The 26,663-nt window shown below is 40.8% G+C and overlaps 1 protein-coding gene across 1 annotated transcript in view; it reads left to right on the top strand.

The window, feature by feature from the left end:
• Positions 1-26,663, top strand: part of ttll12 (tubulin tyrosine ligase-like family, member 12) — a 77,224-nt gene that overhangs the window by 6,381 nt on the left and 44,180 nt on the right. Inside the window, exons 3-7 of the mRNA XM_033614653.2 lie at positions 300-498; positions 2,032-2,191; positions 3,915-4,048; positions 10,262-10,338; positions 15,320-15,436. Coding sequence (XP_033470544.1) covers positions 300-498; positions 2,032-2,191; positions 3,915-4,048; positions 10,262-10,338; positions 15,320-15,436 — 687 coding nt within the window. The remainder of the gene's footprint in view (positions 1-299; positions 499-2,031; positions 2,192-3,914; positions 4,049-10,261; positions 10,339-15,319; positions 15,437-26,663) is intronic.

Below are 26,663 nucleotides of genomic sequence, written 5' to 3'. Positions count from 1 at the left end.
ATATATATATATATAAAATAAAGTATTTCTGATTCTGATTCTGAATTTGGGAAGTAGTTGGAGAAATTATTAAAACTTAAGGAGTCACTATTGCAAGAGGTGATTTCATTATACACAATAACTGAATAGTATTAATAACAATATTATTAATAGTGTAATAATGTACACTTTGGAGCTCCATAATTAAGAGTCTTACAATAAGGTCTTAATTAAAAACAACATAAACAATAAACTGATTGAGTGAAAGTTTAGAATGAGTTTTTAAACTCCTGTCCATTTTCCTGCTGTCCTGCCTGCAGTGTCTTCCTGGTGGATCATGCCTGGACGTACCGCGTGGATCACACCCGTCAGCAGCTGGAGCAGGTCCCCGGCCTGCTGCCCAGAATGGCTGCCCTCATGGGGATAGACTTTCACGGTGAGGCCCCTGACCCGGACACCGTGGAGCTGGTGATGGAGCGCATGTGGAAATACAGCCAGACTTATAAACTCTCCCAGGGGGTATGTTAGAAAACATGATCCAGCCTCTCATACTTGCTTAGAATATCACAATACTTCTGTTTATTATAGCTGCTGTCACACATGGAATCTGCAACATTGCTGCTTTCAGTCATCTTGGAAGGGGTTAAGTTACAGTGTGTATTTGCACGTAATTTCTTTATTTATAAATGTTACAAAAAGGATTTTGTGTCATATTTGCTGAAAGTGTTACACTATCGGGGCAGTAGTACGTGAGACAGATAATCTGTGAAAACCTAATCTTCCCCTGCCTCCTCCTGCTGGTCCTGATGGCATTTGCTAGAATCCACAGCATCTGAATGAAAACAACCAATCAGAGCTGAGAGACTCTAAGGGGCTGTGCACATGCTGCATCTTTAACCGCCTGGAAAATGCGAGGCCTCGCGCCGGGTTTTACTCTCGTGCCTGAACTGCACTGAAACACAGCCCCAAATTACTCCCATTATATAGACTCGCTGTTTCTGTGAAATGTGAGACAAAGTCAAACAGACAACAGAGAGACATTCTTGTTGGATTTCTCCAACCCTACACCTACGCTATTAATATCTTCTTTGACCCTGACCATATGTGTTTTTGACCCTGGGCCCCTTACTGGTCATCTGTTCCAAACCTTCAGAGCTAATGATAATACACTATAGCTGTTTAGCTGTAACATGAGGACGTTTGTAGAGACAGACAAGCAAAAAAGAACTGTCTCATCTTTTTGCTATTGCATTGCCAGAAATACAACTGTAGCAAGTATCCCACTATCACTATACTCATAAATAAGATGTTACGAAGTTTATCAATGTACAAAAAAAGCTAGAAAAGCAGAAAGTTAGAGCGTAATACAGTTTCGTTGCTATGGAGATAATACATCGTCTTGCCTAGTTGCATTCATGGAAACTGTCAGGTTTCAGAACATTGCAGATTGAAAAGTTGCAAGTACTTGCAACTTTTAACTCAACTCATGATTCTTTGGTCTTACACAGAGTATGAGACTGATGTGTTGTGCACAGAGTTTACAGCTATTGCTAATTTTCAACTCTTGTCCCAAGTTGGGCTTTTGCATGTAGGCCTACAATGTTATTAAAACTGTACAGTTTTAAACATCATAAAACCACAATACACTATAAACAAGGAAAGCACAATGAAATACATTTCCCACAATCCACATACTACAATACACATACCACCATACATACTCACAATACATCTGCTACAATTGACATACTACTATACACATACCACATACCACATCAATACACTTATATTATTACCCCTTAGTTTGAGTGTGATTTATTTGAGTGTGGGTCCAGCTCTGTGTTGTAAAGGATTCTTTTAAAATGAGGAACACATTGAAATATAGGGACCACTGAGGTTTGTTGAGTTCTTGCTTTTATTCATGGAAGTGAAGAATGAGCAGAAGTACATGTTTTCCACATCACAGATGCAAACACAAGTGTGGACGTAGCCGCTGTCTCAGTCAACTCTCTGTCCTCCATTTTACCCCTCCTGTTGTGTTTTATGATGCAGTCTCCAGAAGACAAGGTTCCGGTGTGGTACATCATGGATGAGTTTGGCAGCCAGGTGCAGCACTCTGACCAGCCCAGCTGTGGCATGTCTCCCTTCCTCTACGTTCAGGGAGGGCTGGCCTACTCTGTGCTCTGGCCTCTGCAGGACCTGCATGAAGGAGGTGAAAGCAGACGCACATCCACACACAGCACACAGATAGAGGAAGAAAGAATCTTAAAAGCAGGGTCAACTCCTGGTCTGGTCTATGTCAATCTGTGTCGCCCCAAGCTGAATTCTTTGTCTTCTTGATTTTTTTTTTTTTTTATAAACTGATTATAATGTCTGGTTTTCCGTGTGTTAAAGTCATGGTTCTGTTTTTTAGCGACTGTCTCGCTAACCTCAGTTATTTACACTCTATTCAGAAATGCTACTTACTTTACCTAAGCGGTTAGCAATCTGCTAGTTATTTGAGCAAACTGCTAGTTACTTAGCTTTACAGTTAGCGATGGTTTCTCCCTCTCTGCTGCTCTCTCTTGCTCAGTGCGTCTTATGATTAGCTATTCCTCTGCCTCTTTTATAAATGCAGTTCATTTACCGGCATCAGCTCAGCATTATAGAAACCTATGGGTAGATGTTGTAGTTAGCCAGCCTCCGCTCCACACCGCTCCGCAGCGGTGGCCGCTGGCCGGAGCACTGGTGTCCCAGCGGGCAGCAGTGCTTGCAATACACTGGTGGAAATGATTAATATTTCGATAACATCAGCCAGATGTTTGCTTACCTGTCTAGTAGAACACACGCGAGGTCGGCGTTGAATTGTAGTCCTAGATTTTCACAAAGCGCTTTCCATCTCGGAAATGCCACAAAAATATTTATCCTGGATTTAGCTCTCTTCTTATCCCAAATTCTTCTGGGATCGCTTGGTTGACCCGTATGTTTCCATTTTATCGGCTTGTTTACCGGGACAGCTTCGGTGTCAGAAGGTGCAGCAACCGTCAATGCATAATCATGATCCATGATGAGTTAGCTTAGCCTAGCAACAGTAACGTTCATTCTCTGACGTCTCATCCGGTCTGCTGCTTCTTCTTCTTCTCCTTCATTTAATGTCTATAGTAACTGGAGTTACGCCGCCATTGCGACCTAATGACACGGTCCGTAACTGTTATTGATATTTCATATTTATCTGGGTTTGAAAAATTGTTGGAAACGTTTCTGATAATCAAAGTACACAACTAAACAAAATATATAATATTGGTTTAGTCGTTTTTAGAAATTTTTATGTGGAAAAACTACATATTATATCTTTAAGATGTTAATCGATATTCAGAACATGGAGGGGTCTCAAGTGACTTTTTTTTACCCCTCTTCAACGGGGATGGCTGAAAGGAGCGTTTATCAAGACGGGAGTGAGACCGGGGGCAGGGTCGTAAACATTTGACCCTGGAGGAGTTCAGAATGGGTGTTCCTCCTACACTAGAGCAACTAACACATAGCATCCTGTTCACAGTCTTATATAGTAGAGGTGTATGACTGCCCCATGTGTGTTACTGAGCCTCCCCATCATGTCTTATGTGGACAGTGCCCTCGGTTGAGTTGGGGTGACCAGACGTCCTGGAAAATTTGTAACAGTCTTGAATTAAGAGCAGTTGTCTTAAAACCCTGTCATTAAATTATCAATTAGTCCACATGAATTAATAGAGCAATAGTTTTTGCTACCCTCATTCTGACCAACTCTTTTATGTAAACTATAATTACTGCTTTTGATGATTAAAAATGTCCTGTTAGTTTACGTAAAATATATAAAAGTATTATCCATGTGTTTCCCTTTGTCTGTTGCTCTGATTAGGCTATCATAGATGACGGATGTTCCTCATTTCCACACAGCAATAACCTAATTATCTCCACAGATGAAGTAACCCGTGATTATACGTATGGAGAGACAGACCCCCTGCTGAGGCGATGCCGGCTGTTACCGTGGATACCTGCTGAACTAGAAGGGGTCAGTAGTGTTACCACTGAGCCTCCAGATTCATACTATGAGGTGAGGACCGTTTTTTTTGATTTATGAAACGCAACACAAATGTTTCAACTGTTCGACAGACATGTGCAGGTTTGAAGGTCAAGATCAAGGTTGTGGTGGAGGGTCTGGGGCTCCTCCCCCAGCAAATTCTGAGTGTTAAACACTTCATTTCCTGTATTCTGGTGAAGTTTTATGCACCAGTTTATGGTGGAAATGTCTTTCTTTTTTTTTGTTGAGGAAAACACAAAATTTAGGTGCCAAGTGAAAATTCCAAATATAAAAATCTAATGGAGTACAATTCAATAAAGCTCTCAGACATTCTGTATTGCTTTCAAGGATTTATTCTCCTGTAGATCAACTTTTCTCATTTCATTTTATCCCTGCTGAATCAACACACACACATAGGCAGGATATACTCTTCAGTCCTCCTTTGTGTCTTTTGTTTGGCAAAGTAACTTCTTTAAATGTACACGTGGCACCTATTCATGTCAATTATACATTAATTCATTTAAAATTATTTACAAACCTCTGGACTTTAGCTCATATGTGTTTAAGTAGGATTTCTGCTCATGTTCAAAACTTTCTTCACATTCAAGACATATCACACTTGTCTGTTCTCTCAAAAAGTCCAGAATGTAGTTGTAATATTTTTTGGGGAAAAGTCCTGTCTTATAGTCTGCTGTGCATCACATTATCACTCTAGTATCCTCTTCAGACTGTCTTAAAGACATAGAGCTCTGTTTGGGACTCTCTCTGGGTGAGGAAAAAGTATTGGGAAGCAGCGGAGCACTGCTCTTCATCAGAAGTGGAAAAACAAAACTACATCCAAGAGCCTGGAGAGCAGACTGTACAGTCAACAGAGGGTGTGAGAAGAGAGTTCAGTCACCTATGCCCAGGTAGGGCTGCAGACCCTGACAGCCATAGCCCAGGGGTACTCAAATAACATGCCAGGCAGCTGTGTGTGGTTTTTCAGCACATATGTACTCTGAGCCTGAGCCTGATGATAGTCTCTGCCCGGTGGAAAACATCATGCCTGGCTCCTGTGCCCAGGAAGAAACAACCAAGCACACACAGTGACTACAGACCAGTAGCTTTGACTTCACATGTCGTGAAGTCACTGGAGAGGCTGGTCCTGAAGCACCTCTGGTCAATAGTCAAACCATCACTGGACCCCCTGCAGTTTGCCTACCAGCCTCCCCCATATTGGAGTGGAAGGCACCATCATCTTCCTGCTGCACCTTGAGGAGGCAGGCAGCACTACAACCTGTCCTGCTCAGCAATAAACTACTGGACATGTAGGTTGATGCTCCACTAGTGTCCTGGATAACCAGCTACCTTACAGGTTGGCCCCAGTATGTGAGAATGCAGAACATAGTGTCAGACATCATAGTGAGCACTCAGTACTGCAGACTTAAGATACTGCTCACAGTTCTACCACCTGCAGAAGCTTTTGGACGATGAGGGGTGTGATGGACAGCTTTGTGGGTCGTGTGGATGTCACAAAGACAACACTGGTAGTGGACTTTAGGAGGAAGAGGACCCATCTGAACCCAGTCAGCATCAAGGCAACTTGAGGTGGACATTGCGGATGATTACAAGTATCTGGGCATTCACTAAAACACTGATGCTGTGTATAAGGGAGGCCAGAGCTGCCTGTATTTTCTCAGGAGGATCTTTCAGGAAATGTTGCAGATGTTTTATCAGTGGTAGCAGAATTATCTTCTATGCTGTAGTGTTCTAAGGCAGGAGGATGAGGGCAACTGATGCTAAGAGACTCAATAAGCTCATCAGAAAAGCTGGTTCTGTCCTGGGAGTGGAACTGGAGTCTTCAGTAGAGGTGTCAGAGAGGGGGATGCTGAGAAAACGTCTCAGTATTGTGGACAATGCCTCTTTTGCACTGTTGCTCAAGATTTTCCAGCGTGCCCTGCACAGGAGTAGGGAAGCTTTCTACTTCAATGCATGTTAAAACAATTGCCAGAGGCGTGTGCCCAAGCACCAGAACGTTCTCGTCCATAGTAAACACTGAAAAGCTGCATGCAAGTCTCATCTTTAGCAGGGAAAGCCTCGTTGAAAAAGCTTCATCATGGTGGTGGTAAAAGCAAGTTGAATGATTAAATAGTGAAAATGTGCATGTAGGATGAAACTGCTGTTGAAAAGCAAACACACACAAGCACCCCCCGGGAACACTGCAAGGCCTCCTTTTCACATACATTGCTTCCAGCGTCCCCCATCATTCTCTTACAGGCTCTTGGGGGAAGTTACCACCCCCACTGAGAAATACTATCTTAAAGGAAATTTCGGTTTATTTCAGCCCGTCTCCTATCGTCCTAAATTTGTTTCAAGTGACTAGTGACATAGAAATAATAGTTAGCATTTTAGCTGTTAGCCTAGATACAGCCGTAGCGTCAGACCTGTTAAAACATAAGTGAACGGGCATAGCTTCAAGTGCAAAGTTAGTCCACTAAACAAGCTTTTTTTCCCACAAAGACTGCCTCATATTGTTAGGATAAATGTCAGAGAACATATAGAAAACAACATGTAAACGTGTTGTCTTATCTTACTGGTGTGGTGCCATGTTTGTTTACAATTTAGCTCTGCTTTCCAAAGCGCGGCCAAAATATATGTCGCCAGCTCTAGATAAAGCCCAGCTGGATACTAACGTTACTCCAGGTGGAGGTGTCTCATCCTCGGTCACATCCAGACCTTGAAAATAAGGCTGCAACCGGTCCCATTCTTTGCAACAGAGGCATTCCTCTTCTGTGGGCACTGGTGCACAGCATTCACAAGTACACCACCAATCTCCAGAGCTACGCAGCCTTGTGGCAGCCATTCCTCCCCTCTCATCCTCTAACGTCACCTGTTGTGCCTCTCTCTCTCTCCTCCTCCTCCGTTCTTCAATTTCACGAAGCTCTTTGTCAGTGTATTCTATAGGGATGGGTCACAATTTTCATTTGAGAGCGAGGCACGCAGGAGGCGGCGAGGGACCATACGGCCGGGCTCAGCGGCATGACACGTCTGCAGCGCGAGTCCCGTAGCAGCTCGCCCCCCTGTTAATCAGTTACAGCGGCTCCACCGGCAACAGGAGCAGCGTGACAACCCCCGTCTGTCGCGCGACGACTCTCTATTTTATGCGGCTCTTCTATTTTTGTCGCGCTACGCTCCCCTACGCGACCCTCCAGCAGATAAAAACTACATGAAATAGTGTGCTAAACGTGCACAATGTGTTTTTAAACGAATAAACCATTATTAGAGGTGATATGTGTTGACTTTTTATTCATGCATTTACCCATGTTTATCCGTGACACTGTGTAAATGTCCGTGGCGGACATTTGAAAGCGAGTAGATGACAAACAGTACAGTAAACTTGTAGATAACTCAAATATATGTAATAACTTAGGTGGAAAATGCTTTAACATTTCATGCAGCCTACATGCAGCCTTTCGGCTCGGCAAACGGTAAACAACCCCGCTGGCTTCTCTACGTGTCACTTCCGTACGCAGTCAGTGGAGCCCAAATGAATACGCCGCGACGCTACGCTGACATGACGCTTTGCAGCCAGTGGAGCCCGGCCATAATGATGAATGGATCTCTGTGGCTCCGGGAGGGGAGGGGGGAGGGGGGCGATTATTCGAAAAATCGTCGAATAGTTGCCATGATTTTCGAATAGTGTTTTTGCTTGTGCTGCCCATCCCTAGTATTCTGGCTCAAATAGATAAGGGCGGCCATCAAACTCTGCAAAATCAAATTCCTCCTCCACAAAGTCGAAGTCTGGCAAAAAGTCAGCCATTATTCTATAAATCTTTCATAAAATAAATGAATGAACTTTTCAGGCTACTGTCCGGTTCTGTCTTCCAGCTGTTTGTGCTTGTTCAGGCACGCAATGAGATCGCTGCTTGTTTTCGCGATATTTTGGCCGCGCTTTGGCAAGCAGGGCTAGAGGGATAAACAAACATGGCAGCACACCAGTAAGGTAAGACAACACGTTTACATGTCGTTTTCTATATGTTCTCTGACATTTATCCTAACGGTAAGAGGCGGTCTTTGTGGAAAAAAAGCTTGTTTAGTGGACTAACTTTGCACTTGAAAGGATGCCCGTTCAATTAAGTTTTAACAGGTCTGACGCTATGGCTGTATCTAGGCTAACGGCTAACATGCTAACTATTATTTCTATGTCACTAGTCACTTGAAACAAATTTAGGACAATAGGAGACGGGTTGAAATAAACTGAAACTACCTTTTAAGATAATGTGTGTTATTTATGAGGGAGGAGGGGGGGGGTGCAAAAGTTTGCAAATATTTTTTAAGCACCGGGAGGGACTTATGTTTTTTAGTTTGGCTCAGGGGAGGGATATACAATTATAAATTGAAGTATTTTGTATTTATTTTATTTTCCAATTTTTGGAAGGCATGCTTTCTTTAAAAATCGGAAAAATTACATCATTTATCACAGGAGAAAACTGTAGAAACAGAAATGATCAATGGATTTTTAAATAACTGTCAGTCCTTGGACACATCATGTGCAACAAATGCTTCTATTAAAAAAATTTGCATTTGAAATAGTGATATTTCATCAAAATCACTTTGTTCTACAAAAAAGGAGGGATAGCTTAGACTTTGCATTCCGCCCCAAATCACATATCTGCCTTCCTTTTAAACAACAGTGCTCTTGTGACATTCTGCCGAAAGACTGACATATTAAAATTATACAACAGTAAAAATTAAACAACTAATTGTGACATTGACATTGTGATTAAAAGTGCTGATAAAGGAGGTTCTTTAGTGGTGTGGCAAAAATAAAGTATTTAACTGAGGCACATCCTGTGTGTTCCAATCCCAGTACTACCATACTCTGTTGCAGAGCTTTTATTTTGAATTGCCATCTCCTGCTGTATAGTGAGTGACAAATGGACAGCTACAGAGACAGCAAACTAGCTTGATGACATGGCCAGATGCAAATATGACCCTGATTATATGAAACTATGTGGACCTTGAATTAATGACTCTGGCTGGACCGGTTGGGACCACTGCTGTAGAGTATGCCACAAAAAGATTTAGTATGCCCCAAAACATTGACGTCAAATGCAGTATGCAAGACAGCATGCTTCTCTGGCTATTCTGACACACAGTCCTCTGCAAAGCAAAAGATGTGTCACATTGATTGAGCCGCAAACAGATTTTATTATCATTTCATTATCATGAATATCATATGTTAGAATCTACAATGTATGCAGTTATTACTTATTGCAAAATAACAACAGCAGAGAAAAAAAAAGTCAAATATCGTGCATCCCTATTTTCCGGGTTGAGCACTGTCTCTGGCAAGCTCGGTGAACAGCGTTTTGTTTTATCTCTATGGTAACAGCTATATGAGTAAGAGGGTCAAAGTTCAGGGTGTAATGTGATGAGGAAGTAGTATTAGTATTAGGAGTATCTGGACTGTGCGATGCTGAAGTACTTACTAAAAGTAAAAAGAATGTGACCATGTTCCTATATGCTACCAAAAGTGCATAAAAATCTTCTCAATGTTCCAGGCAGACCAGGAATATCTTGAAATAATACATTTTATTTATACAGCGCTTTTCAAAAACTCAGAGACGCAGACAAAAAGTGCAGGAAAATACAATCAAGAGTGCAAAACAGCAGACAAAAAGAGCAAAAAAATTACAAGTACAAAGTTATAGACAAATAAGAGTGCTGAAATTACCAAGTCAGATGCAGTATAAATTAAATATCAAATAACAGTAAGAGTGCAAGGGAAGAGCAAGAATAAAATAGGTGCGATCAAATTTAAAAGTTAAATGCAGAGCGGAACAGGTATGTTTTGAGTTGAGTCTTGAAGGAGGTGAGGTCTGTGCAGCCACAGATGTGTTGTGAGAGCGAGTTCCAGAGGGTGGGAGCATGTTTTCACAGACATGAATGTAAACTGTAAGAAAAACTTGACTGGTGCGCGGAGTCCCTGTGCTCACACTGTTCTTCATAAAAAGCTGTAGTGAATACGTAATCCAGAAGCTGTCTCCATGGTGTTTGTGATGGGTGTTATAGTCTGAAATGTAGTGTTAGTTAATGTCATCATCCAAACCCCTTCAGACAAATTTGTCATACCTTATGGAGTTTAATACCTTCAACAAACACAACACTAGTTCACATGTCTCATGTTCTACACCTGCGTGGGTAATGTCTCTCTCATACAAGATACTGTTAGGTCATCACTGTCCACTGTGTCTGTTTCTGCAGGCCATTGCTTTGGAGAACAAAGAGCAGCTTCCTGTGGAAATCCAACCCTACAGTGTTCCTGAGGACAAAATCCTTAAGTAAGTCTCTCACCTCAGCAGCTCCACACTGGACATCTAGAGATATACAGAATATATGCATTCCTATATATGAGGACACTTTTAAGATAAAAATGTAAAATCAGTGAATTGTTGCTAATTTCATTTATTAAACATTTGCAGTTGGATTTGAATGATGATGTGTTGAGAAAAAAAGTATATACATTTTGATAGTCATGGTGAGCTCAGAGCTAAAGAATGTCCAACAAAGTGAGCAGCACCTCAGTGAAAAAGTCCCATTCATTTTGTGTGAGGTCACACTAAATCAAATGTAATCCCAAATGTATTTACAACATAAACTGATAGCAGGATCTTAAATTCATCCGATATCACTGCTAAGAGTGGTGGTAAAAACAGTTCTAATAGCGGCTCTATGGATGGAAATGTCAGCTGTTGTTGTTTGTGGGTCCATTTTGGTGTTGTAGTGAATACATTAGCCTATATGTAGCAATCATGGGTTAGAATCAGTCACTTTGTAATTCGATGGGAACATTAGGGACTGTGATATTGAAAGATTCACACACACAGTTAGTCATAACAACTTCTGTTAGATGTATGGTAATTTTTTTTTACTATTAAGTCATTTCTTATTTCATTATAGAGTTGCCTGCAGCTCATTTTCTTTGCCCCTCCCTTCCCTGTTCTCTCTCTATCAGACTACAAATGAGACAAGAATTAGCTGTTAGCTACCACATTGTCCCTCTGCCTCTTCCCCGCCACTGTGCACTGCTTTGCCTGGAGAAGAGCGGGCAGCAGCTCAATTTGGCCAGTGCAAATCCCCCAGCTCTGGGTATCACAGTGGTTTGGTGGCCAGTAGCAGTGCTGGGTCTAACCTGTCCAACAATAGTAACACAAAGTTTGGGGTTTGCGCTGGATTTCGGTTGCTGTGGCCACTGACTGGAGGTGTGTTTCCAGAGCTGCTGCACTCTCTCCAATTGGAGTGGTGTTCTGTAGCATCGGGGAGTGAGGTGGTGGACGCACTGTGATTTGAGGCTCTAGCAAACGTTACATAAACATGAACATGAAACTGCAACCAAGTCTTGGGTTCAGGTTAGCAGAAGGCTGAACTATTAACATTTCTCTTCATCTTTGAGACACTTTGCCAGTACTGAAGCACTTGTTGTGTTTATTGTCAGACCCTCTTTTAGACTCTGTTTTTGATAAGTCCGCCTTCCTTTTGGTTTACCCTGCTGGAATAGCAACTTTCCCTGCAGGATTTTCTGCCATTCAATCAGGCTTTTCCCAAAGGAATGTGCACGTGTCTGCATTTGTAAAAAGCCAATAGGACAACTTGTGATTGGCCAAAGTCTCCTGTCACATGCTAGGTTTTCTAAAGTCTGAAAACAGAGCCAAGAAGAGGTGCAGAAGTCTAGTTTTCTATCACACCACTTGATTTACAATATGATCAAAGTTTAATATGGGATTTTTGCTCTAAAACATCAAAATAAAACTGCCTGCTGCAGCTTTAATGGATGTTTTATATTTAAATGTAGACATAATTTTTATGTCTAACCAGATTGAAAAATTAAGAGTAATTTCCCCCAAGCAATCACTATTTATTCTATTAAAGGACACCAAACATGTCATGTCTAGCACAGTGGAAAAGACCTTACACTGATGAATAAAAGTTGTACTTCCTGGTCAGCCTTCACTATAACAAATGCTTGAATAAACTTGATGTGCCACAGTTATCTTAACGTGAATATATGTCTCCTTACATTCCACTCAGCTATATGGCACCTAGATTCACGTATAAACACGCCACAAGAGAGGAGGCAGATAATGTGTGTGACCCTCGATTAGGACCATTTCTCACCCTTTTTTTTTTTTAAAAAAAAGATATTTTCTAGGGCTTTTTGCCTTTAATAGATAGGACAGTATTAGTGTGAAGGGGGTAGAGAGAGGGGATGACATGCAGCAAATGGCCGTGGGTCAGAATCAAACTCCTGGCCGCTTTAACAAGGACAAAGCCATTGTACATGGGGTGCCTACTCTACCAAGTGAGCTACTGGGTGCCCTTTCTCACCCATTCTTATGGACGTCAGAACAACACGCATCTCTATCTCCAGGCACTCGGAGTCTCCTCACACAAAGCAGGTCTGAAGCCCACTGAGGCCTCTCAGGATAACAGACCATGAGAATGCACACATCATACACGTCCAATAAATTTTCTGCTGAACTGATGCTTATTATAACTGCTGAAATTTGGCAGGGAGCTGGAACAAATGAATGCTTTGGCGGCGGGCTTTTGATGGAAAAGGAATGTGTGTGTGTCATCAGCTATGTCGTGAGGGGGAGAGCAGCAAAAAGCAGGCCTCTAGGAATTCAACTTCTACAGAGAAAGTTTTAGCTTCCTTTACTTACTCAAGAACACCATGAGGGAATTTTGTCAAATTCGGCACAATGTCCACTTAGAGTCAACAATGAACTGTGGTGGCCAAACAACTTCGGTCTATTTAAAAGTGCTGTATGTAAGAATTTGGCCAAAACGGTTACTGCACTCAAATTCAAAATACTGCCGCGAGTCGTGTCCGCCCCCCCTCCCCTACAGATTCGAGGTTGCTGGACAGCGGCACGCTGGAGACTGATTTGTTTGCCCACAGGCGGCTGCCGTGGCAAGGCCGCGTCGCCGCGTCCTTGATTTTCGGTTTTCCAGCGGACCATTCGAGCAAGCCCGGCTTCTCTGCTGCTAACGCTGCTGCCGGGATACAGCTGAGGAGCCGGCTGCTAATGCTATGTACCTGGACACTGCTAATGCTGCTTGCCGTGTTGCTGTAGCTCAGTCGTAACTGTAACTGATGCTGAGACTCTACTGACTGTGTGACTGGTAGACGGCGGTGGGTGGCGCAACAGGCCACAACACAAATTCCAAACATAAACATGATTTGCGGACCATAAAAATGTTTTTTAAATGCAAATATTCTGGCTGTACTATTGTTGTCAGTGAGATCAGTATGTTATATGAACATTATTCCTTAGTCTCTGTGACATATTAGGAGGATTTTACAACTATTTGCTTTAGATTTCTTACATATAGCTCCTTTAATAAACAGTTTAAAGAAAAAGGTCTTCACATGTTGACTGTCTTTCTTAAGTTTTAATAAGCACTCATGAATGGAGTCACACATACAACCGCATGAACAGTCAGTCAGTGAGTGAGTGCCTAGATGTTCTTCAGCTATGCTATCTTTATAGTTCCCAAAACACATGCATGTCAATAGTCAAAATATATAGCACGCAGGTGGTTCTGCAGTAAGCATCCCTAAGACACAACATCTCTTGAGGCCCACAAGGACACTTGTTGTTGGAGCCTCCCTGACTCGTAACCTTTAACCTACTTCCATTAGGCCTCTGCTGTATCTCACACTACTGTCACAGTAGGGGTTAAATGAGCAACACATATCATTAGGTGAGAAGTTCAGTTTCATCAAAACAAGTAACCTTAGAACATGGGTGTACAACACATGCAGAACACATTATAGGTTAAATATGGTTAAATACCAGAATTTTCCATCACAGAACCGATTAGGTTTTGGTGGTCAAAGGTCAAACGTCACTTTAACCTCACAAAACACGTTTCTGGCCAGAACTCATACGCTTCATGACAAAATTTTGCACAAATGTCTACTAATCTTTGGTGTCCACCTTGAAACTCTGCTGATTGTATAGATCTGTACTGCCGGTGGAAGATGTGTGAAGCATCCATGTTTTAGAATTTGTAGCGTCTTTGTTGCAACATTTATATTTGAAGCATTGTTTACTGTCATGGCTGTGAATAAGTTGAGACAAACATGGATGTAAACTGTAACTTCAACTTGACTAGCTCGGGAGGCATACAACCATGAGGCAGTAATTCATCTCTCTCCTCCCTACCATGGACCCATTTTTTTTTCTTTTGTTTTGCTACTGTCACGCCATTAATGGATGAATCATGGTTGTTCTTTCTGGCATAGTTACTTGTGGTCTCTAATTACAGCATGTAAATTTTGAGCATTTTTGATCAAGGACTTTTTGAGTTATTCACGAAAAGCTTTGTAGACCGACCAACTAACCAACCAACCGACTGACCGACAGAGTGACCTATAGCTGCTAAAAAGAAAAAGAAAAAAAGTATTTTCTGTATTTGAAAATACAAAATACATGTATTTTATTTTGATACATTTTCTTGCACCAGTATTTTGTATTTTATTTTGATACATTTATTTGAGGGGTATTTTGTATCAAAATACATTTTGATGTATTTTTGCACATCTCTGCCGGACGGGAATTTGAACAGACGACCCTCTGGTTCCCAACCCAAGTCCCTATGGACTGAGCTACTGCCGCCCTTTTTAGAGTCCTCGCATCCCTTGTGGAGATCCCAGGAGAGAGGGGTAGCAACACAACTCTACCTAATGGAGGCTGACGGCACCCCAGATTCAAACGTCCAAAAACACCATAATTGAAACCACAAAATATCTCCATGCTGCTCGTTCATAGTGATCCAAGTGTCCTGAAGCCCCGACATAAAAAGTTGTTTGGAAAAATGTCATTTGAACTGTAGCCTGTAGCTCTAACTGCCTCTCTGTACACCGCGCTCACATGTGTGCGCTTGTGCGAGACCGTGAGACATGGGCACTGTGTTCATGTGTGTTCACGTGTGTTCACGTGCTTTCGCTGGTCTCATGCGCAAGGGCGCACACGTGAGAATCTGGGGCGCCGTAAACCTCCATTAGGTGGAGTTGTGTTGCTACCTCCTCTCCCGTTGGATCTCCGCAAGGGATGTGAGGACTCTAAAACTTCACCTGAGCCTCCCTCGGCATACGGGTAAGAAGATAATGGCTGAATTTTCATTTTTGGTTGCACTATCCCTGTAAGCCATTATGTGTATAGTGTTGCTGTGTACTTCTTACTTTTTGTACCCACTGCTGTCCTTATTTCAGTGTTTTCCACATTAATTCATCACTCTGTGCTTTGCTTTCAGAGTTTACACCGACATGTCACAGGTAACAAACAACCTGACACATCCACGCTTCCAGCTGACAGAGGAAGAGGAGGAGGCTGATATCATTTGGAGCTATAATCACATCAAAGACTACAGGTCAGCCGCAACACAACACACATTCACACAGTCCTGTTGGCTGAGTTGAGCTCTTTCATCAATGTGACAGAAAAAATACAAGATATATTGAATTTAGCTTAGTTACATGAGTTATCAGTAAATATGACAAAGATGTATCTTAAATAATCTAATTGAATAGTTCATTGACAGAAGCAGGCCGTGAATACTGCCACTAAATGTGCTTGAAGGTCCAGCAGTAAAGGCGTTTATGGTTCAGCGACAAAGGGTGAGCAAGTAAACACAGTACAGTTAAACTTAAAATTATCATGTTGGGTTTTCCTTCAGTTGTGATGATTAGAAAGACAAAGAACACTGAGTCCTACTCAAGGTTTTATTAATTCGGCCAGGAAGGTAGAACAATGTACGGAATACAGTCTCTCTAACTATTCCAAGGCACATGTTAGTCCAATCTGAGGGCCCCCTTCTTCATCCTTACATGGTTATATCCTGCAGTGCTCATACTGCTTCTTCATGTGACATGTGACAAGGAGTGTACAGTACACTGTCATGCATATGTGGCATAACCATCAATCACACATTTCCACTACTGCACTAACACACTATGCAAAATACAATAACACTGACATAAACTACACAACAGAGAGAACGACAGAGCATGTGACTATGGGACCTGGATAATGTGATACATTGGTAAATGGAGTCACAGAGAAACATACCTTCACAGCAAGCTTTTGAAGGGATAGTTCGGATCTTTTGAAGTTGGGCTATATAAGACATTTTACCATAGTCAGTGTATTACATACAGTAGGTGGCAGTTGGCATAGAAGCTAAGTAATGTACTGCTGTGGAATGGTCAGCAACAAAACATATTTTAGCCACCTAAACAAATCATTATAAGTTGAAGTGCATGCTATAGTTAGAATGTTTTCACTGCTTTACCTTGCTGTCAGACAGTGATTTCCAGAAGTGACACCATTATAATCACTCTCTTCAAAGCCAGACTCCATTGAGAATAACAGTGATTTAACATCGCTGTACACAGGAGCTGCTGTTCTACCGCTGCCTCAGTCAGTTATTTTGTTTGTTTACTGTGTGACTTTGGTTTTTAATAGGGTTAGTTCAGATTCATCAAAGTCATACAATAACCAACACAAACAAACTGACTGAGGCAGCAGTAGACCAGCAACTCTCATATGCAGGAAGTTTAAATTGCTGTTTTTTCTGACTGCAGTCTGGTGGCTTTGATGAAAGCATAGATAGCGAACAGAAACCATTTATGGCTTTAGCATCAGAAAGGGTTGTCTGACAGTAAGGTTAAGAGGTGAAAATATTCCAAATATAGCATACACTTAAACTGATATTGATATTTTCAGGTGGCTAAAATACGTTTTGCTGCTGCCCCCATTCACAGCAGTACATTGCTTAGCCACCGTGGTGGTACTCCTGCCGCTACTCCAAACTGGGGAGCATGCCAACTGCCAACTACTGTAGGTAATACACTCACTATGAATAAGTCCCTCATACAACTGCACTTGAGCCACTAATACAGGTTTATTAATGTCACATAAATACTATATTTGTCTTTATAAGGCAACATTTTACTTCATGTTTTCCCTGCTGTTTCTCTCACACTTGCATGAGGAATATTTTGTGGATTGAAACATTCCTTTAAAGTCTCCATGAAATGAAAAATACCAGTATCGTACTTGTATCGTAAATACAAGTCAAAAAATCTGTATCAGAGTTTTTTTTTTTTAATTCATCCAATCAAATGAGACTTTGGGTGACTAGCTAGCCACAATGGTCGTTTAAAACCGCACTTCACCGTTTGTAGGTAGCTAAGAGAGGCTGACCAATACTGTCTGTACATGTATTTGTGTGTGTGTGTGTATATATACATACAGTGGTGTGAAAAAGTGTTTGCCCCCTTCCTGATTTCTTACTTTTTTGCATGTTTTCCACACTTAAATGTTTCAGATCATCAAACAAATTTAAACATTAGTCAAAGATAACACAAGTAAACACAAAATGCAGTTTTTAAATGAAGGGTTTTATTAATGAGGAAGAAAAAAATCCAAAGCTACATGGCCCTGTGTGAAAAAGTGTTTGCCCAGCTCCTGTTAAAACATAACTGTGGTTGATCACACCTGAGTTCAATTTCTGTAGCCACACCCAGGCCTGATTACTGCACACCTGTTCCCAATCTAGAAATCACTTAAATAGGACCTACCTGACAAAGTGAAGTAGACCAAAAGATCCTCAAAAGCTACAGACATCATGCCGAGATCCAAAGAAATTCAGGAACAAATGAGAAAAAAAGTAATTGAAATCTACCAGTCTGGAAAAGGTTATAAAGCCATTTCTAAAGCTTTGGGACTCCAGCGAACCACAGTGAGAGCCATTATCCACAAATGGCGAAAACACGGAACAGTGGTGAACTTTCCCAGGAGTGGCCGGCTGACCAAAATTACCCCAAGAGCGCAGCGACGACTCATCCAAGAGGTGACAAAAGACCCCACAACACCATCTAAAGAACTGCAGGCATCACTTGCCTCAGTTAAGGTCAGTGTTCATGACTCCACCATAAGAAAGAGACTGGGCAAAAATGGCCTGCATGGCAGAGTTCCAAGACGAAAACCACTGCTAAGCAAAAAGAACATTAAGGCTTGTCTCATTTTTGCCAGAAAACATCTTGATGATCCCCAAGACTTTTGGGAAAATATCTGTGGACTGACGAGACACAAGTTGAACTTTTTTGAAGGTCTGTGTCCCATTACATCTGGCGTAAAAGTAACACTGCATTTCAGAAAAAGAACATCATACCAACAGTAAAATATGGTGGTGGCAGTGTGATGGTCTGGGGCTGTTTTGCTGCTTCAGGACCTGGAAGACTTGCTGTGATAAATGGAAGCATGAATTCTGCTGTCTACCAAAAAATCCTGAAGGAGAATGTCCGGCCATCTGCTCGTGACCTCAAGCTGAAGCGAACTTGGGTTCTACAGCAGGACAATGATCCAAAACACACCAGCAAGTCCACCTCTGAATGGCTGAAGAAAAACAAAATGAAGACTTTGGAGTGGCCTAGTCAAAGTCCTGACCTGAATCCTATTGAGATGCTGTGGCATGACCTTAAAAAGGCGGTTCATGCTCGAAAACCCTCCAATGTGGCTGAATTACAACAATTCTGCAAAGATGAGTGGGCCAAAATTCCTCCACAGCGTTGTAAAAGACTCATTGCAAGTTATCGCAAACGCTTGATTGCAGTAGTTGCTGCTAAGGGTGGCCCAACCAGTTATTAGGTTTAGGTGGCAAACACTTTTTCACACAGGGCCATGTAGCTTTGGATTTTTTTCTTCCTCATTAATAAAACCCTTCATTTAAAAACTGCATTTTGTGTTTACTTGTGTTATCTTTGACTAATGTTTAAATTTGTTTGATGATCTGAAACATTTAAGTGTGGAAAACATGCAAAAAAGTAAGAAATCAGGAAGGGGGCAAACACTTTTTCACACCACTGTATATACACACACACACACACACACACATATATATATATATATATATATATATATATATATATATATATATATATATATATATATATATATATATATATATATATATTTGTCTACCTGTCTATCTATCTGCAATGAAGTTCTTCCAAACATATGTTTATCAAAGATACATAATGGAGGCAGGATATTTTATTTCACTGTACAAAAAACTTGATTAAAAAAGGGATCCATGCACTGAAAGAGTTAACTTCATTGGGAATTGAATTATTATGAATTACTCCAAGTATCTTCTTCTGGATTATATTCTGTAAAAAAAACAACATATATGCTCATACCGATATATCAGTGAGAAGCCAATATTGGCCGATAAATTCAGCCAACCGATATACTGTATTGGTCGGGCTCTAATAGCTAACAGAGCAACATGGACAGGATGTGGTCAAAACCTTTTTTTTTTTTTAGATTCCAAAACAATGTGATGGAATTCTAATTCAGTCATCTTTCCCTCGTCCCTCACCAATAGTATGCTGTAGAGCCGTATCTTGCTAAACTCTAAGCCTGGGGCCTGTATCACGAAGCAGGATTAATGTCTTAGCGAGGTAACTTCAGGGTTAACCCTGGGTTTTCGGTCTCACGAAGCTGGTTCAGTTCTTATCGGGGTAGATCACCATGGTAACTTACTCTGAAAGGCTATCCTGCTCCGGAGCAGGGTAAGTTCAGGGTTGAATCTGAACCTATAAAAAGCACCACCCACTGGCCAATCAGCTGTTTGGAAAAAAATGACTCCGCTGACAGAAATGCAGCCCAGTCATGACAGGAAGTTTAATTCATTTGATTGATTTTGATTTGAAAGTTTATTTTGAACGTTAAAAAAGAAAAGAAAGCAACAACAACAGACAATGAAAAGATTGTTCAAAATGGAGTGGAAAGAAGTCGAAATTCATCCCACCCCTTCATAAGAAAGAAACTGATAATTTGCGGACACTTAATAGCACCATTAATTAGTGCCAACATTTTTGATGATCCCTGTTAAAGATAATGGGCCTAACTGACAGCTTTGCTGCTGGAAATGTGGAGAGTAGCCTATCATGTCTACACTTCATGGTGTTTGAGGGATTTTCCTTTTTGTTTTTTAAAGAGGGAGACTAGGTAGGTATATTTTTGCACAGCTGTTAATTTCTAACACAGCTCAATATCAGGATGATTTTATTCAGACTATCAATTTGGTGTTGATATGATTTAATTGTGGTGTCAGCTTTAAGCTTTATTGTAGCATATAATGTTATGACAAAGAAGACCAATTTATAAGGCGCAATAATGTTAGACGATAATTGTAATACATGCAATTCATCTGCGCAGCATTGATTGCATGGGATTCAAGGGTGTGATCAGTGTCAGATGTACAGGTACAGGTACAGTAGCTACTTGAACCAGTGATGAGTAATTTAACCTACACATCATTTTATTTGCTACCTTGTTTTGTCTTCATTTTTCCCTCTCTCCTCCTCTATTTCCTCTTTCCTGACCCTTTTTTTTTTCTTCTCTATTATGTGATTTCATTGATGTTTTGACAGGGGAATTTCTTTGATAAGCTTTTAGTGGCTTCTAACCTCTCTGGAACTTTTCTTTTTTTTAATCTTGTAAATTTTATACTGTCTGCTTTTAACATTATGTGCAAATAAACTAATCTAAACTAAAACTAAACATTATTCATCCCGTTATGCGTTGCCACGCATGTTTCCTCCTCCTGCAGCTGCCACGGTGTTGGCCTTTTCTGTAATGTTGCTTTTCTCCTCTTCATATTTTAGTAGAATTAATCTCTGATCCTCACGAGAAATACTTTTTTTTCTCCTCACATTGTAGTCGCTCAGATTGGGACCTGGATGTGGGCCTGGAGGCTCCCGACCTTGTCCACTACGTAGCTTCTTAGCAGTTTTCTGATGTAGGCCTGATATCTTGGAGTCAGCTAGATAATACTCAAAGAAACACCGGAGACAGGCAGAGTCCGATGCAATTGAATTTAATGTGTTCACAAGCATCAACACACACAACCCATCGAGCCAAGCTCCGGAGCCAGACTGAAATTTCACTGTTCTGCGCTCTTCCTTTTATGCTGGTGGAGGGTCTCCACCTTCTTTCTTTAGCCCTTCCTACCCAGGCTAGAATCTATTGGTAGCAGGTCTCCTTGCCTTTGTCCAGACATGTCTAGACATTTCTAATGGTGTAATCCTTTCCCTTTGGCCTGGAAATTCTCAACCTTTGCCACTGTTAGATCCGGGCCTGGGTTCACATTATTTTTAAAAAACCTCATGAAGTTTGGGGACTATCATTTTCTTCAATGTCCCCAACCTTCATGAAATACAATCTTTTAATGTGTTTTTCAGTGTGCATCAGATAATATCGAAATACAATCTTTTAATGTGTTTTTTTCAATACGTACCAGGTAATACAAGTAGTCAAGTGGGTGTGTGTCACGCAATACAATCTCTTAATGTGCTTTGGATAATACTTGTATGTGTGTGTGTATATCAATTATGCTGAACATGATATAATATCAGCTCCTAGCTTTGTACTGTGAACACTTTATCACAAATAACAGTGCCTTACCACATATGAATACATTCTCAATCATAGAACATGATAACATACTGATTATGATAACATACTGATTATGTAGCTTTTGTCTCCTAATCAACACATGTAGAGCAACATTTTTCTTGTTTAGGTGTTAACTCTTTACACTACAACATGCAGCGCTCTGTGAGGACGCTCTGTGAGGACGCTCTGTGACACTGCGCTTCTCTCACGATTGTGATTGGTCCGCTGCGTGCACGTTCATGGCTCTTGATAAAGCAACCCTGGGTTGAGTTACCGAGTTGATATCCAGTGTCGTGATACCGATTATCCTGATTGCCATTGTTAGGGTTAGTCAACCCAGGATTGTCATAAGAATTTGTTTGTAATGACCTTTAAAGCAAATAGAGACCGGAGCTGAAATATCAAAGTTTAACAGAATTTATTATCTTGTACAAGAGGAGCGTTTCACAGTGCAACACACAAGATGAGGTTACAGAGAAAAGGCTCCCTGAGGAGCATCCACTGCAAGCTTTTATACAGTACAATTGGGCGTTGGAGTTTGGGGGTTTCAGGTCCCCTAATCTATCAAGTAAAGTACACACTTCATAGATAACAATTGTTTTCAGTTGGTGTGACGTCTTGTCTCACTGTCCTCCGGATGACACTGTCCCCGACCTGTCTCCGACTCTCTGTTTCTCTCATTTCCTCTTACATATATAATGACGGACTTCCCTTTATCCTTAACCACCTGCTGATCTTGCAGTTGCTATAGAATTAAACAGGAACCTCCAGCACTTGCACAACACAATGGCATGTTTATACAATGTGATCATAATTTTTATAACAAGGATAGGTCTGAGTAACCCAGGAAAGGTTGATCTTGCTTCGTGATACAGGCCCCTGTCCTCTTTAAGTGGTCCAATTAAATGCAGTACAGAAGCTAAAGTTGCCCTTGCTTCTGTTTTAACTAGGACTCAAAAAATAAATAAACTATTTATTTGGAGTCTACAGTGTGGAGACCTCCTTTGTACCCTGCGGCAGAGGTGGAAAGAGTGCTGAAAATTTGTACTCAGGTACATGTACTGTTACATTGCTTAAATTGTACTCAATTACAAGTAAAAGTACTGGTGTAAAAAAAATACTTAAGTAAAAGTACAAAGTACTCTTCTTAAAAACTACTCAGAGTATTAATTACTTTTAACTGATGGATGTTTTATTGCGTCGTCAGTAGCAGGCATTCGATTCCATTCACCTGTATAAATTATTGAAAACAGCTCACCTTATACAGTGAAATTACTGCAATGATATGACTATTATGAGGCAAGAGTGTAAACACATGGCAGACACATGAATACATGGGGCTCACTGACTCCACAAGAGTCACAGCTTTCCAGTCAGGCCCAATTTATCCAACTGTAATACTGTTTAAGGACCCCGATATACAGGAATAATAAAATAGAATAGGCAAAATTACATAAATACCGCACACAAAATAACCGCGTGGGATTTGCACAAAACTGCAAGGGATTAGAGTGAAGTGGATGTGTTTGTAAAGGGGTAACGCTTATCATACGAAAACATTTTCATTCAGGTGTCTTGAAGTAAGAGAACAAGAGACCCCTTGCTCGTGCCCTGTTTTCCATGCTAAACCTTAGCCTAAATTTGGAGCACTATTTACCCCCCTTACCGACAAGCTAACATGACATGGTTAATTTTCATGGTTAATGTTTCATATAACATAGCGTCACTCTAGCACAAAATATAGGCCTGCTGAATGTAGGCCTGTGAGTATTAAATGACTACAGATTTAATTTATTGTAATGACGGTGGTTGTCCAAATATTAAGCTAAAACATCACTAAGAATTGTAGCTCAATTATGCATGTATGCACGCGCACATGTTAGCTAGCTCCATCTTATTTTAATATCAGGCAAAGCAATGGCAGTGACAATATCTTTGCAGACTTATCTTAGCCAAACTAATAACCAGTGCTTAATTTGTAAAATTAGAAGTAGGGGAACACTTTGGGCCTCTGAGAGAGCAGTGTTCCCCCACTCCCAAAAGTGGGGGAACACTTTTTTAAGCGGCACCCAGGCCACCTCACTGCGCGACTCCGAATGGAATGGTTGTGACATCTAGTGTTGTCACGGTACCAAAATTGGGACCCACTGTACGATACCAGTGAAAGTATCAAGGTTCTGAGTAGTATCACGATACCACGGCAAAATGAGGCAGATGTGCCTTTTGTCATTTATAAAAAGATAAATCACTTTTCTATAATACTGCCCTACAAAGGCAAAAGACCTTAACTCACAAGAGTGTGAAACTGAGAAAAATGACTTTAAAGTTATTTTGTTGTCCCGCCAATTGAGTTGTAGGTAGAACATTGGACATTTGACATTTTGTTGTTTATAAATGAAGTTATTTATCCACCAAAAAATTTTAAGCTTAAACTTGACCTTTGACCCTTATTCGGAAGTTACTGTATTCTGCCTTTGCATTGTCTGCAGAACAATAATGGATCATACAAAGGCAAAAGACCTTAACTTCTATTTTATTGCCCATTTGGATTTTTATCACTTTGTATAATATTTTCCTGTGATAACAATGATAATGTTAAACTAAAATTTAGTGATTTTTTTTGTCTAGTTAGGCTTAATATTACATAAACAGAATATTAAAAATAAAAAATAATGAGCATTTGAAGGTTGCAACAGTACATTACTGGATCATTTTAAAACCTCATCATTGTACTAATTTGAAATAAAATAACACTTTACCTCCCTCCTATTTCTTACATTTGAAAGTTACAGCTGATTTGGCTATGCCAGTAATATGTAGCAATTTCCTTTGTTAAATACACTTGTTAGTACACTTTATTGAAGTATTGAAGATGTGTGTCAGAAGTGCTTCAATCACATATAATACATAGGCATAACACCGTAACTCCAGCGCGGTTAACAGTAACTTCACTTTGGTGCTTGGCAAAACAAAGGCAGAGTACCATAACTTAATTCGAGCGGAGTGCCGCGGAACAAAAGCAAAGAACCGCAACTGATGTTACGGGCTTCTGCCTTGGCTTTCCCTCGGCTTTTGGAAGTTACGGCAAAAACAACATCTTATTTTTTCCAAAAACAACAAAATTGACTCAAGATATTTGTCCACATGATAAAACTGATGTTTATTCTTCCAAAAATGACAATAACTCATTTTCGACAAAATTGAAGTTAAGGCCTTTTGCCTTTGCACGGCAGAATACATCAATGATATTTCAATGGAATAAATTACTTATTGACTTATTCATACTTCAAAAACAGCATCAATAAGTGATTAACATAGGGGGGATTGAAATAAAATAAATAAATAAAATAAAAATCAACCAGCCACCCTCCTCCCCTGACAAGTAAAGAACAGTCCCTTCATAAGTAAAGAACAGTCCCTAAAGTGCAGTGAGGTTTGTGGGCTGTTACCTGCCACAAAGAGAGAAATGTGAACGGCTCATTTCTACTCTGACACACCACATACCTGTGTGCTGCCACGGCTTGGTTGTCCAGGTACTACTGGGCAGTCATGACGCCAACGAAAGAGGAAATTACTGGACCTGGAGGCGGATTTCTCGGTCGTAAGCCGTTATGTTGCGGCGCAGAGCACTATGGCGCATGGACACTCACCCTTGGCTTCTTTGTCTCCAAATCTTCAGTACATAAATTAGTCTCTACTCTGCTGTGTAGGTATGTTACCGCCAGACACCTGTGCCTGTTGCAGTGGAGTTATCCTATCCTAATGTGTACTTCCACCCCTGCCCTGCGTTAAAGTGTTACCAGTATTTTTTGTCTTGCACCTGAGTATTTTTGCCTGGATGTGCACAGACTTGGTCCCTCTCATAAATGCCCTATGCTATTGCTGTAATTTAATGTCAGGTCACTTCAAATTGCAAGTATAAAAGTACAATGATATGTAATAGCATACATTACAACTGTTCCACAGTTGTGAAAAAAACTGGGGTGTCACTAATTTACTGTAACAAAGTAGTGAACATCATGATAAAGTCAGATTTAGCTTGATTTGTTTTCACAGCCAGTACACACAAAAATACAGATACACCTAACAAAATACAGATAGCAGCATAATATACTGATAAATATGAATCATGTTTGTTTCTTAACTGGCCTCTGGCCTCCTGTCATTTTGCAAAAGTGGCCCCCAGGCAAAGCAAGTTGAGTATCCCTGCCTTAAAAGAAAAGTTGCTTTCAAAATCTGAAACTTCACAGCATGTATTAGCTAATGTAATTCTAGCATCAGGAGCATAATAGAATAACAAATGCAAATGATGAAAAATAAATCAACGTTCTTTTGTTTTGGTTTTTTGCACAGACATGAAGCATTTTTTCCTGCGGCAGAACTTCCTGTCACACTCTGAGGCAGCAGGTCAGGGTAGTGTGTACAGTGTGGGTGGGAGGATGGGCAGCACAAGCAAAAACACTATTCGAAAATCATGGCAACTATTCGACAATTTTCCGAATAATCGCGCAAAGCTCCACGCACCAGTGACTGCTCGGCATGTATTTTTCACATCGCGGGGATTTTTCATGGACGTTTTTACAGGAAACTACAACACCGAAGTCTGCTCGACTATGAAAGCCCAAATGACTGCAGACATTCCTTGCGGAGTAGTAGTCTCTGCATGTTTCTCCTGTTTGTAGAAGAGCATCAAACTAGCTGGTAGCCCATCTTGCACCGCTGTAGCAATCCTATACTGCCCTCGTGCGGTTAGGAGCTGAATTGCATGTCAAATAAAGGGGGGAAATAAGACAGCGAATAGTAATAACATTAAAAAATCGATTTTTCAAAAATAAAACAACTATTCGAAATTCGAAAATCGTGACCCATCCCTAAAAAACATCATCCTTAAGTACTCACAGCTGACCAGAGCTCCTTGTTGTGAGCACACTGTAAACACTCAGGGCCGAATTCACAAAGAATGAACTGCGGCCGCTGATAGCACCTTGAATTGCACTTCACTTGCACCCGCAGTTTGCTCCATCTTAACGTCCTATTCACAAAGGATATTGCGCAAACACGCCCCACAAAGTTTGGCAGCTGAGTGCAGTTTGCTCCTGATTTGCCCCTGATTGCAATAAGCCACATGGCAA

Source organism: Epinephelus lanceolatus, chromosome 23 (genome assembly GCF_041903045.1).
Source record: "Epinephelus lanceolatus isolate andai-2023 chromosome 23, ASM4190304v1, whole genome shotgun sequence".
Taxonomy (NCBI): domain Eukaryota; kingdom Metazoa; phylum Chordata; class Actinopteri; order Perciformes; family Serranidae; genus Epinephelus; species Epinephelus lanceolatus.
This window is presented reverse-complemented; position numbering and strand designations above follow the sequence as displayed.